The sequence below is a fragment of the Stegostoma tigrinum genome, chromosome 1, assembly GCF_030684315.1.
Source record: "Stegostoma tigrinum isolate sSteTig4 chromosome 1, sSteTig4.hap1, whole genome shotgun sequence".
Classification (NCBI taxonomy): Eukaryota; Metazoa; Chordata; class Chondrichthyes; order Orectolobiformes; family Stegostomatidae; genus Stegostoma; species Stegostoma tigrinum.
The window spans coordinates 76,369,320-76,381,847 of record NC_081354.1 but is presented as its reverse complement, the minus strand read 5'-3'; the positions used below and the strand labels follow the sequence as shown (position 1 = coordinate 76,381,847).

Here is a 12,528-nt window from a genome sequence, read left to right as displayed (position 1 = left end):
ATAATCAGTGGACAGAAGATTGGCTCAGGTGGTAGTGCTGTCTTGGATCAAGAAGCTGTAGGTTCAAACCTCACATCAGCATTTGTGTTTAGTCTAGGCTGAGATTCCACTGCAGTACCAAGCAAGTACTCTCTTGGCATTGAAGCCACCTTTTTGAGTGAAGCACTTAGACTGAAGCCCTCACTACCGGTTTTCGTAGTTTTAGGGTGAACCACTCAATAATGATGGGTCTCTCTTACACATGTAGAATTTACCTGCAGAAGCCATGGCGTCTGTTAACATGTCTAAATGTGGGGTTATATTAGCGAGCCAGTGAGAGGGAAGACTCTCACTGAGAGGGGAAACTCCTTATATGTCTTAACATTTTTTTAAAAATGGTGAAAGCAGAGTGATGCAGACATTGCAGCTACTCTGAGGTGGAGATTTTTCTTGTGATTTTCCTCTGGATTTTCTAGCAGAGAAGCAGAAAATATTTACTTTAAAGCTATGACTAGAACTTGTATGGTTTACAAAAGGCAAACAAATGTGAGGAAGAAGAGATTGGATCAGATGAAGTTTGTGGGAAAGGCCTATCCACATGCTTGTGGAAGTGTTGATGGCTCCAGAGAGAGATTTTGTTTTTGTTTGCATGAAACTTGTAAGAATTCAGCGTGTGTATGGGAACAAGGGGCTGGGACACCACAGCTATTACAGAAACATGGCTCAGGGAGGGACAGGACTGGCAGCTCAGTGTTCCAGGGTTTAGATGCCAAAGGAAGGATAGAAAGGGAGGCAAGGTGGGGGGGGGGAGCATTTCTGATTAAGGTAAACATTACTGCTGTACATACGGAAGATATTTCTGAAGGATTCCAATGACGCTACATGGGTGAAACTCAGAAATGAGAAGGGGCTGATTACCTTGATGGGATTGTGAGGCTTGTAGTCCAATAATCAGTGGGAAATTAAGGAGCAAAAACATTCAGAGATTTCACATATATGTAAAAACAATAGGAATGTAATCGTAGGGGATTTTAATTTGCCAGATATAGGCTGGGACTGTCATAGTGTTAAGGGCTTGGACGGTGAGGAATTTGTTGAAAGTGTTCAAGAAAATTTTCTCTATAAATCTATACATGTACCTACTAGAGAAGGAGCTAAACGTGACCTCTTGAGATACAAGGTGGGGCAAGTGACTGAGTGTTAACAGGGGTGCAGATTTGGACCAGTGATCACAATTCAACTGGTTTTAAATCGTTATGGAACGGATAGGCCTTTGTATAAAAGTTGAAGTTCTTATTTGGAGTAAGACAAATTTTGACAGGAACTTTCAGGAGTTGACTGGAATAGACTTCTCGCAGTTAAATGGATGACTGGAAAGTGGGAGGTTTTCAAAATTGAGATACCGTGAGTTTAAAGGCATTATGTTCCTGTTAGAGTGAAGGGCAAGGCTGGTAAGAGTAGGGAACAATGGCTGAATAAAGATATTGAGGCTCTAGTCAAGAATAAGAAGGAGTCATACATTAAGTATAGACAACTGAAATCAAGTGAATCTGGTGAAGAGTATAAAGGATGTAGAGCTATTCTTAAGAGAAAAGTCAGGAAGGCATAAAGTGGATATGAGATAGTCTTGGCAGGTAAGGATAAAGATAATTTAAAGACTTTAAGGGGAAAAGAGCAACTAGGGAGAGAATAGGACCCTTCAAAGATAAATGAAGACATCTACGTGTGGAACCACAGGAGACGGAAGAAATAATACATGAATATTTCACATCAGTTTTTACTGTGGAGAAAGGAATGGAGGCTGGAAACTCGAGAAAATAAGTACTGTCATCTTGACAACAGTCCACATTACAGAGGAGGTAGGGGAGGTCTTAAAACATAAAGGTGGACAGATCTCCATGACCTGATAAAATGTATCCCAGGATGTTATGGCATGCTGGGGAAGGAATTGTGGTGCCCCTAGCAGAGATGTTTGTGTCATCTACAACCACAACTGAGGTGCCGGATGACTGGAGGGTGGCTAATGTTCTGCCTTTATTTAAGAAAGGCTGTAAGGAGAAGCCTGGGCACTACAGACTGGTGAATCCGTGGTGTGTGAGTTGTTGGAAGGGATTCTGACAGATAGTATATATACACATTTGGGGAGGCAAGGATTGATTAAGGGTAGTCAGCATGGTTTTTATCCATGGAAAATTGTGTCTCTCACAAAATTGATAGAGTTTTTTGAGGATGTAACTAAAAAATTTGATGAGGGCAGAATAGTAGATGTTGTCTACATGGACCTTAGTAAAGCCTTTGCAAGGTTCCGCAAGCTAAACTAATTAGTAAAGTCAGATCACATGGGATTGAGAGTGAGCTTGCCAACTGGATACAAAATTGGACTAACGGTAGGAAACAGAGAGTGGCTTTTGGGTGGAGGGTTTTTTTGGCCCGAGGTCAGTGGTTTTCCATAGGGATCAGTGCTGGGTCCACATTTGTTTGTCATTATGTAAATAATGTGGATGCGAATTTAGAAGAATGATTAGTAAGTTTGCAGATGACACCAAAAGTGGTGGTACAGTGGGCTGTGAAGACAGTTAGCTAAAATTACAAAGAAGTCTTGATCAATTTGATTGATGGGCTGAATGGACAATGGAATTTAGTTTGGATTTTGATAAGCAAACGAAGGCAAGACTTTTGCAATTAATGGTGGGGCACTGCGTAGTATTGCTGAACATAGACATCAAGGGGTTTCAGGTACATGATTCTTTGAAAGTTGCATTTACGTAACCATAGACAGAGTGGTTATGAAGGTGTTTAGCAGGCTTGCCTTCACTGCTCAGACTTTTTAGAATAGCTATAAAGATAGCACATTGGTGTTAGCAGTTAAGATAGTATATACAGGATGTTGGTGAGGCTACTTTGGAGTACTGTGTACATGTCTGGTCATCCTGCTATAGAAAGGGTATGTTTAAATTGGAGAGGGTTCAGAAAAGATTTACCAAGATGTTGTTGGGACTGGAGAGTTGAGTTATAAGGAGTTTGAGGGGTGACCTTATAGAGGTTTATAAAATCACGAGGGGCATAAATGAGGCCAATAGCAAGGATTTCTTTCCCTCCGGTGGGACATAAAACGAGAGGGCATTCAAAACGAGGGCGCTAATTTTTAGGGTGAGAGGAAAAAGATTTAGAAGGGATCTGAGGGTAGTTTGTAAGTGGAATGAACTGCCAGAAGAGCTGGTAGATGCAGGTACAGTTACAATAGTTAAAAGACATTTGGACAGGTACATGAACAGGAAAAGTTTAGAGGGATTTGGACCAAATGCCAGCAAGTGGGACTAGATTAGTTTGGGAAACTTGGTTGGCATGGACAAGTTGGAAGGAAAGGTCTTTTTCTGTGCTGTATGACTCTATGGAAATATCCTTATGGGAAGGTTTAGCCATCTCATCACAAATGATCTAAACATTATGCGATTATGGTGCAAATGTTAACTACTAAGTAAGGTCAGAAACCTAAGATTATAGCTGGAACCATTAAAAAATAAACAATATGACTGGCTGCTTTACTTTCACCTAAATTACAGAATAAGTAGATAAATACATGAGTTGATCCAAGCAGAAAAAGCAACTTTTGTCTGCATCAGGCAAATCTGTGATATGCTCTGCACAATTTTTAAATAATTTCATAGGGTGATTTTAATTTTGCAATTCCATCCAAAAATAGCCTGACAGACATTAAAAAAAAACACATGGAAATTCCGACCCCGCCCCCTCAAGATACTGCTCCACTTACACCAGGGTCAAATTTTAAACTAGTTAAAATAGCCAGAATCTTATTTTTTAAATGCGCAAATTGAACCTTGATGAATCGTGAACACTCTGTTTGAATCAGAAGTCAAAAGGGGAAGACATTAAGACTTTTCTCACTTGACTAAAACAGGAGAAAGAGGAGATGAGACCATCAGAGACCCAAAAAGCAAGTCAACATTAGACAATGCCAGCTTTTTGTCGAAGTTATTTCCTACCTCTGGACGTATTCCTTCTTCCAGGTGTGGATAAAGAGCTAATGGATGCTGACTCAAGCCATATTCAATCTCTTCCAGCTGCTCCCTCCTCGTCTGTTGTAATGGTAGAAACTTGGAAAAACATATCTGTGATTTAGTAAGCCTTTTTGACACACTCTGAGCAGGTTTGAAAGTTTCTGTGCCCTTCAAGAGAAAGGGACGAAGACCAGCACCCTTCACACTGCGTATTATGGCTAAATCTTCCTGTGTCTGAGGGGGATAGCCATCACGGAAATCATCTAGCCCACTTTTCAAGAAACGCCATCGACGTCCATTCAAAGCGTCAGACGACAAGGTTTGATTCTTTTTGAGGTACTTCGTCTTTAGCCTCTCCTTGTACCTACAATTTGAAGTAAGTTTTCAGTTTCATTCACTACCTGGAGCTGTGCCTCACTATATTGTGTCTCTTCCTCAAAACCACAGACTTGAATTTAAAGGACACATTATGTTTAGAGTCTTAACTTCACAATCAATGCTATGTCCCCTCCAGTATCAGCTACATTCTGTGGCACATCGTCTTTTTCAACAATAGAAGTGAAAGGATAAGCACGGACCCGGGCTTTGCCTTTCCGACTGGATGTAGATGCACTCAGTGGAGAACAACATAGTGACGATGGAATTAATTGTATCCTGTTTTTGGATCCTTAGGCAGACAGAAGTGTGCTTAGTGAAGGAAGATGGCACTTTATTAGTGAAGTGGAAATGCAGAGTGAGTCGTAGAATAGGAATAAGAGGCAAAACGTACCATTGCCGCAGTGATCTTCATGTGTTTTAATAGTAAAGTAATGAAGTTCTTTCAGAACTGCAGCCATATATACCCTTTATATTAAACTGGGAGCATTCGTGCTGTATAAAATCTCCCTGTTCAAAATAAATACCTAGAATCTAACTTTCGAGACTTGGGAAAAAAATCCCCTCCCTTCTGCAAAATCATTTCCCCAAATTCTATCTAACAGCCCTTTTCAGAGAATAAAGTTGCCTCTTTCCAAATAACCGCGAGGAAATGCAACCAAAAAGGTGTGTTCTTAGATTGTAATTGGTACAGCACCACTTCAACTTCTTCCTTCACGTAAGCAGGAACTCTATCCCTGTAGGCTAAGTTCGCACGATGCTTGTTATCTCAATAAACAAATTGACCATTACTGCAATAAAGTGCCTTGGCATACCCCGGTACGGAACACCAGTTGGAAGGAAACCACTTACCAGGGTTGGGGAAGTGGCGGCTTGTCTGAGCGTGTTTTGCTGAACTCGGATTTTCCAGCAAGAAGCGTGTCGTACTTGTGGGCCATGGCTGGGGGGTAGGGGGACTTCTGCTTTCCCAAATGGCACTGTTCACTAGCAGATCGCAAAAGCAGCGTTTGCACTGGCCTCGCCTGACTTCCCTCCGATTCTGGCATCGATTGTAAACAATACAGTTGCTAGGAGACCCATTTGTAGTCGCAGTAAACACCGGATGGCCAGCTCAATGTCTGGAGACTGAGGAGTAACACATGATCAGACAACACAAGAGGACGATCTGGGTCATTGAAAGAGTTAAATCATCCCATTCCCCTGCTCTTTATAGCCATGCACTATCCTCCTTTTGCAACCATATTTTAAGTTACATTTTGAAAATTACTATGGACAATAATTCCTCCATCATTTCAGGCAATGCATTCCATTCTATCAATTTCTTGAATAAAAATGTTTATTTGTCTCCCCAGATTAATTTGTCCTAAATACACGCGCAGGTGACAAGTTCACTGATTGGTGGAAGCCATTTAATTCAGTCAGAATTTTGAACACCTCACTCCTATTTCCCCTAATCTTCTTTTCTCTCGGGGGAACAGCTGCAGTTTATCTAGTCTCTCTGCATCACTGAAGTCTTTCATTTAAGGCAGGATGCCCCAAATTAAGCTTCGAGGTGAGGAACGATGAACTGGCTTCCCCTCTTTAGGCAAAGACTATTTTGATATAAAGGATCCCTTCCCTTGTGAATACTTTTCTCTCAGATCAAATGAATCTATGTTTCAAAAGGAGCTGAATTAACCAGGCTTTCTAGAAGTAACAGGAGTGAGTTTATTATTTACTCAAATGCAATAAAAATATTAATGCTGGATGCACACACACTGATTAGACATGTGAAGTGAGTCAAAAATGGATAGAAGTTTAAAAAAAAATTGGCTTCTGAATCATTCCTAAATAGCTGATGGGCAAACATTGAGGCTATCACAGTGGATGTCACTGGTAATGTTGACACAGGAAATTGAACAGTGAATTTTGAGATGCTTCACTTTGCATGTTGATTGTAATTCCTTTCTGTTCCTTTCGACAGCATCTGACTGGCAGCATTCCGAGTGTGAGAGAGTACTTTCCCTTCATTTACTTTCAGTGCAGGAATGTTTACTGGCCATCCTTAAAGCTTTGAACTCCATAGCACACTAGGATGTTACTTCCAAACACTGAGACCAGAGTTGTAGTTTGCTTTTAACCGCACTTCTTGTTATCCCTGAAGGGATAATACGTAAACTACAGATATGGCCATCTGCTGAGAGAGATTTGGGTAATCAGCCTCTGTTAGCTCTTCCTTTTTAGTCTTTCTGAAGTTTGAAGTTTCCCTGACTCTGTACAGGTGTGACATTCTATGGGCCAACACAGGACTCTACCACTTAGTTAGTGAATATACATCCACAGATGACTTTTTAACTGTATCAGTCTACCTTAAAAATCACATACTGTAATTAAAAATTTGATATGTCCATATATACTGTGGGGTTCTGCTGTATTATCATGACACTTCCCTCTCCAGAGAAATGAAAGATGATCTATTGTCATTTTGTTACAAAGGATGAAAAAGAATAAACAACAAATGCTTTCATAGACACAGTTTAAATGTTTAAGATTTCAATTCCATGTGTGCTTTGCCTGAAAGTAGGTCCCTGTATCATTGTCTGATGCTTTGTTCTGAGCTATTTTCCAGACAGTTTTAGTCACTGGTGGTTTTCCATTGCCTTATTCTCTCAGGGAAAGGACAAAGAGGCAAGTCCCAAGTCTACCTCAGTCAGATTGAGAATTGAACTTGAATTGTTGGTATTATTAAGAACAACGTGAAACAACTGAACCAACCCTTTGTTTAAGGCCTCCATACCCAATATCAACTACACTATCTTCATTATTTCCCTTTGTCACTCATACTGGTGAAAGGCAGGAAATGGCATTTCACAAGGATCAGTGCAGGCTTCACTGCTGTTCACCATTTACATAAACAACTTAGATTCAGAAATTGGAAAAAAAACAATGAATGACATCAATTTAAGGAGTATTTTCAGTATGGAGAAGGACTAAAGAAAAATACTGCAATGCATTAATACATTTTCAGAATGGGAGTATCATTGTCAAATTAACTATAATGTAGATAAATATGATAAGTGGCAATTTACTTGGACAAAAATGAGGTGGCAAAAAAATAAGGCATAGGTTTTCATTTGTGAAGGGAAAGGATTAAAAAGCAGTGAAGTTACGTCATCTTGAATCGCACTTTATATATGATCAGTACTATCTTTGTGTAACAAAAAAGATTAGAGACACTGAAGAAGTTGTAAAAGTATACCATGATAACAACATAAATCACAGGCTATATCAATTTGGAAAAAATTAACTAACAAAGTAGGCTTGTTTCTCTAGAAATATTCAAAAGGTGACCATAAGATTATGAAGGGGTCTGACATCGTAGATGTTGAGAAAAGCTTCCATTTGCAGGGAAAACCAAAGCCAGGTCCATAGATCATTGTCATGAATGAGTCCATAAGAAAATTTCTACATCAAAGTGGTTAGAATGAGGAACTCACTATCACAACTGGCACGGTTATATATAAGGGGAAGCTTTACAAATACACAAAGGAGAAAGAAAGTATTTAGGGAACAGTGAATATACTTTCATAGGTTTTAAGATAGTTATAGAGAAGGTTAAGACTGGTCCCCAGGTGAAATTGCTAAACTTGGGGAAGGCTAACAACAGTATTCGGCATGAAATGGAGAAATTAGATTGGGACAACTGTTCGAGGATAAATCCATATCTGATATATTGGAATCTTCCAAAGTCCAGTTGATCATAGTTCAGGAATGGCATGTTCCTGTGAAGATAAACGATATGGGCTGCAAGATTCAGGAGCCCTGGATAACAAGAAATATCAAATGTTTAGTAAAAAAGAAAAAGGAAACATATGTAAGGTTTAGGAAACTGAAATGAAACAAGGTCCTTGAGGAATATTAAGGAAGCAGGAAAAAACTTAAAAAAGGAATTAGGATGGCTAGAAGGTGCCACAAAATGTCCTTCGCAAGTAGGATTAAGGAGAGTTGCGAGGCATTTCATAAGAATCTTAAGAGCAAGAGGAGAATTAGGGAAAAGATAAGTCCACTTAAGGACAAAGATGGGAATTTATGTATGGAGCCAGAGGAAGTGGGATAACTACGCATCGGTATTCACTAAGGAGAAGGACATAGACAATGGTGAGATTAGAAGAGGGGTTTGTTGATATTCTGGGGTGTGTCAATATTAAGGAGGACGACGTGTTGGGTATCTTGAAAAACATTAAGATAGATAAATCCCCAAGGCCTAATGGAATCTATTCCAGGATACAGAAGGAGACAAGGGAACAGACTGCTGCGACCTTGATAGAGATCTTTGCATCCTCTTTAGTTGCAGGTGAGGTGTCAGAAGACTGGAGATTAGACAAAGTTGTTCACTTCTTTGAGAAGGGCAACAGGGATAATCTGGGAAATTATAGGCTTGTGAATCTTTCATCAGTGATAGGGAAATTATTGCAGAAGATTCTTAGGAAGAGGATTTACTCACATTTGGAGAAGAATGGATTTCGTCAGGATAGTCAATATGGCTTTTTGCAGGGGAGGTCTTACCTCACAAATCTGAGGTTTTTGAGGAAGTGACAAAGACGATTGATGAGGGTAGGGCAGTAAATGTTGTCCAAGTTGACTTTACTACAGTATTTGACAATAGTCGGACGGTACAGAAGATTACATTGCATGGGATCCATGATAAGTTAGCAAATTGGATACAAAATTGACTTGGTCACAGGAGACAGAGGGTATTTACGGAAGGATGATTTTCTGACTGGAGGTCAGATTGACACCTGAAAATGCTCACTTTCCCTCTTCTTTCCTGAAGGATCCTGCAAGGCATCAAAACTCTCTTTGAGAAGGAGCTCCATCCTTCCCAAACACCAGTTCAAACACTGACAGTCTATATGGGACAGTTAATGAGCTGGAGGAGTCGGCACCTAGCAAAATACAGTGGACAACAGTAATGACTGCTGGCAAGAGCCGACCAGGAGAGATCACGCTGGCATACTCTGTCACAGCTCTCAGGGCAAAGTTGCAAGAGGCCGAGTGAAATCACTGAGCTATGAGCTAATCCCTGACCTTTCTGGTGGCAAAGTGATGAGGCAGTGCTCCTTCTGACCAAGATGAGAGAGATAAAGAATTTAAGGGCTTGATAACTGTGGACTTCAGACAAACAACTGGATGAGGTATGAGGAGTTATGCTCAGTAGTTTCACAATGAAACCTGAGGTAAGGAATCCCTATCCAGCCTCAGTGATGTTATCTCACACTCTGCACTCCACCCTGAAAATTATGATTAGCTTCAGATAAACAGAAGCCAGGCCCTCAGTCTATAGGACGTCATGCTAACATTCTCTGCAGCTTTGGTTTAAGCTTAAAATAGCTGCCGTCCAGAGGTCAGAATGTATAATTGAGTGATTGCTCAATCAAATGGATAACAGCTTTGCTGGGCTCAATTATCCTTTGCTTTCTTCTTTTCCATAGATCAATGGAACTGAAGAGACCCAAATCTGAGGGAAGGTAGTGGCGTGACGGAAGCAGGATGCATCCTTTCTTTCAGAATTACAGCAAACCTGAGCAACTAATACTTGTCACAGGGCCAACACATGAGCTACTGAGCTGGAACAACTAGAAATTGGATCCTCATGGGCTCGAGCACTTAGGAGCATCACAACGATTCGAGCACATGCCAGCTTGCTCTGCTCACTGAAGAGAACGTCACAGGAGTTAGAAAACATTCTCGAAAGAGAAACACTACATCTGGGTAAGACAGAAATAAAACGTATTTATTATTTTTGACATTAATCAACTTGATCATAATCAGCCACCTTAGCCTTCAAAATAGTTTCACAGTTACATCTGAGTCAACATTGTCAGAATGTTTTCAATGTTCAAGGCAGAATGAGGAATTTAACAAGGGTTGTTATGCAGAAGGGGTCTGTCTACGTTCTCAGGTCGGGATATAAAGAATCCCAGGGGATCCACAGACTAGATCACAGAATCCCTACAGTGTGGAAACAGGCCCTTTGGCCCAACAAGTCCACACTGACCATCCCACTCAGATCCATCCCCTAATCTACACATCCCCGAACTCTATGGGCAATTTAGCATGGCCAATCCACCTAGCCCGCACATCTTTGGACTGTGGAGGAAACCGGAGCACCTGGAGGAAACCCACACAGACACAGGGAGATTGTGCAAACTCCACACAGAGATTCACCCGATGGAGGAGTCAAACCTGGGTCCCTAGCACTGTGAAGCAGCAGTGCTAACCACCGAGCCACTTTGACTCAATGTTGAATGTGCTGACCTTTTACATCTGGTGCTACAAAATGCTGATTTTTCAGAGTGCCTGTTTCCCAATGTGATTGCATCTTTCTCAAAGGTTTTCATCATTTGATGATGGTTCCTGTTGCTGCTGCTGCTTACTTCCTCTGCCAAAGGGAGGTCTTCCTTCAAGGCAGTGTGGAGCAATATGCTGCAGATCATGTCGATGTATAACACACAATCTGGGGGAAATTGTGCAGAGCAAACTGCTAACATTGACAATGCAGAGATTGAAATTTATTGCTTGAATGAGCTTTTATTTTGGTGCTCAATGGCCACCAATATCACACTGTCAATCATGTCCTGCATGTAAGTCAGCCATGGCTCCAGAACAATGTACTCTTTTCTGTTGAATGTTGAAGCTAATGGAGACCATGACGTACTTTTCTGGCAAACAGGACGCTAGTTATCTGCCTACTACAGCTGTGGACTGAAAACTGGCACATTAGTAGACCTTGTAGCTAATTGAAAGTAGCCAGAAAATAAAATTCAGGGTAGGTGTAACTTTGAGGACCATTGGTAGGGCATATTCACCCTTACTGATCTCAGTGACGACAATTCCTATTGTAAGAAATCATGGTGATCCATCTGAAGGGCAACCCCTTCTGCCAGTGAATCTCAGACAGGTCCAAGACATGTTGTCCGGGATGCAGCACCCTCTATTCAGTCGTCTTGATGAGCCCAGGTGCTGGGGTTCCTCATCCTCTCCTCCAGCCCTGCTGGATTGGTGAGGGGCCAAATTAAAATCATCCCATATGCAATCCCCAATATCTGTATAACCAACCTCCAATTGGAACTACACAAGGAGAATGAAAAAGATGTTCCTGAACAACATATTTCGGGTTTTCCCCCCTATATTCATACCAGGGGTGAGAGTGCAGGCAGCATTTACTGCCTATTCGGCGTCAGCCTCATTCAAACCAGACACTCAAATTCCACCATCTGCCTTGGCAGGATTCGAACACAGGTCCCCAGATTAACAGTCCAGGGATAATACCACGAGGCCACTGCCCCGCAAACGAGGTCCTGACGATGAATTTTTAATTCCGGCAGACTTCGTGTCAATCCCGCAGGATTTGCAATGCCGAGACCCGTCTGCATCTACCTCTTCGTAAGCAAGTACTGAAATACAGAGCCTTGACGTCTTCGAATCAGAATTTTAAAGAAAACAGCGCGAATGATACAGATCTGAAGTGAAAACAGAAAATGCTGCAAATGCACCGCCTATTAGTCGACGCATTTCTGACAGGAGCTTCTGCTGCCGGTGGCTAAGAATGTGAACCAGCGTCTGCTGCTGTCCGAAGCACTTCTTCACTGCTGCAGCTGCACCTTTGCCCTGCCCGCGGGACAAGCGGTCGCGCATGCGTGGTCCCTTGTCTGTGCAGGGCGCAGCCGCGGGACGGGCCAGGGCGGATTGCTCTGAGCTGCTTGTCAATCAATTTGCTGCTGGCGACAGCGGCACTTGCGTGAGTTTCTGTTGCTCCTCTCAGTCTCCACAATGGGGGTACGGCCTGGAGTCACTTACACAATCGGCATTCTTTGCATTATTTTCTTAATAGCGAGCATTGCGCTCTTAGTGACTAACGTCTTCGTTGATGTTGTCGAGAAGTACGTTAAAAAGGTAAGGCCTGGGATTTGTATTTAAAGTTATTTGTGCTGCATCTAGTTGGGGGAGGTCCGTTTTGCTCAAGCTCATTTTTGCCTGTTTGATGTTTTGGATGTCCACGGTGGTGTAACAGCAGTTGTTTTGGGTTGATATTGAGGCGTAGAATTTAACAACAGGGGCCGCTGCATCAATGAGCTACTCAACATTGTATATAAGGATACTTTTAATTGGCGTT

The 12,528-nt window shown here is 41.6% G+C and overlaps 2 protein-coding genes across 4 annotated transcripts in view; one reads left to right on the top strand and one right to left on the bottom strand.

Annotated features, from left to right (window-relative positions):
- zgc:158260 (uncharacterized protein LOC571389 homolog) overlaps nucleotides 1-12,033 on the bottom strand; it is a 48,440-nt gene extending 36,407 nt beyond the window's left edge. Inside the window, exons 1-3 of the mRNA XM_048535680.2 lie at nucleotides 10,671-12,033; nucleotides 5,226-5,498; nucleotides 3,984-4,362 (exon numbers count right to left, since the gene is read on the bottom strand). Of these exons, the coding sequence (XP_048391637.2) occupies nucleotides 3,984-4,362; nucleotides 5,226-5,419 (573 nt within the window). The 5' untranslated portion in view covers nucleotides 5,420-5,498; nucleotides 10,671-12,033. The remainder of the gene's footprint in view (nucleotides 1-3,983; nucleotides 4,363-5,225; nucleotides 5,499-10,670) is intronic.
- Nucleotides 12,034-12,076: 43 nt separating this feature from the next.
- Nucleotides 12,077-12,528, top strand: part of scarb2c (scavenger receptor class B, member 2c) — a 60,878-nt gene continuing 60,426 nt past the window's right edge. For 2 of the 3 annotated variants that reach the window (XM_059646404.1, XM_059646393.1), the window contains exon 1: nucleotides 12,157-12,308. In XM_059646404.1, the coding sequence (XP_059502387.1) occupies nucleotides 12,283-12,308 (26 nt within the window). In that variant the 5' untranslated portion in view covers nucleotides 12,157-12,282. Of the gene's footprint in view, nucleotides 12,309-12,528 lie in introns of all 3 variants that reach the window. The other variant, XM_048535666.2, reaches the window with a different exon arrangement.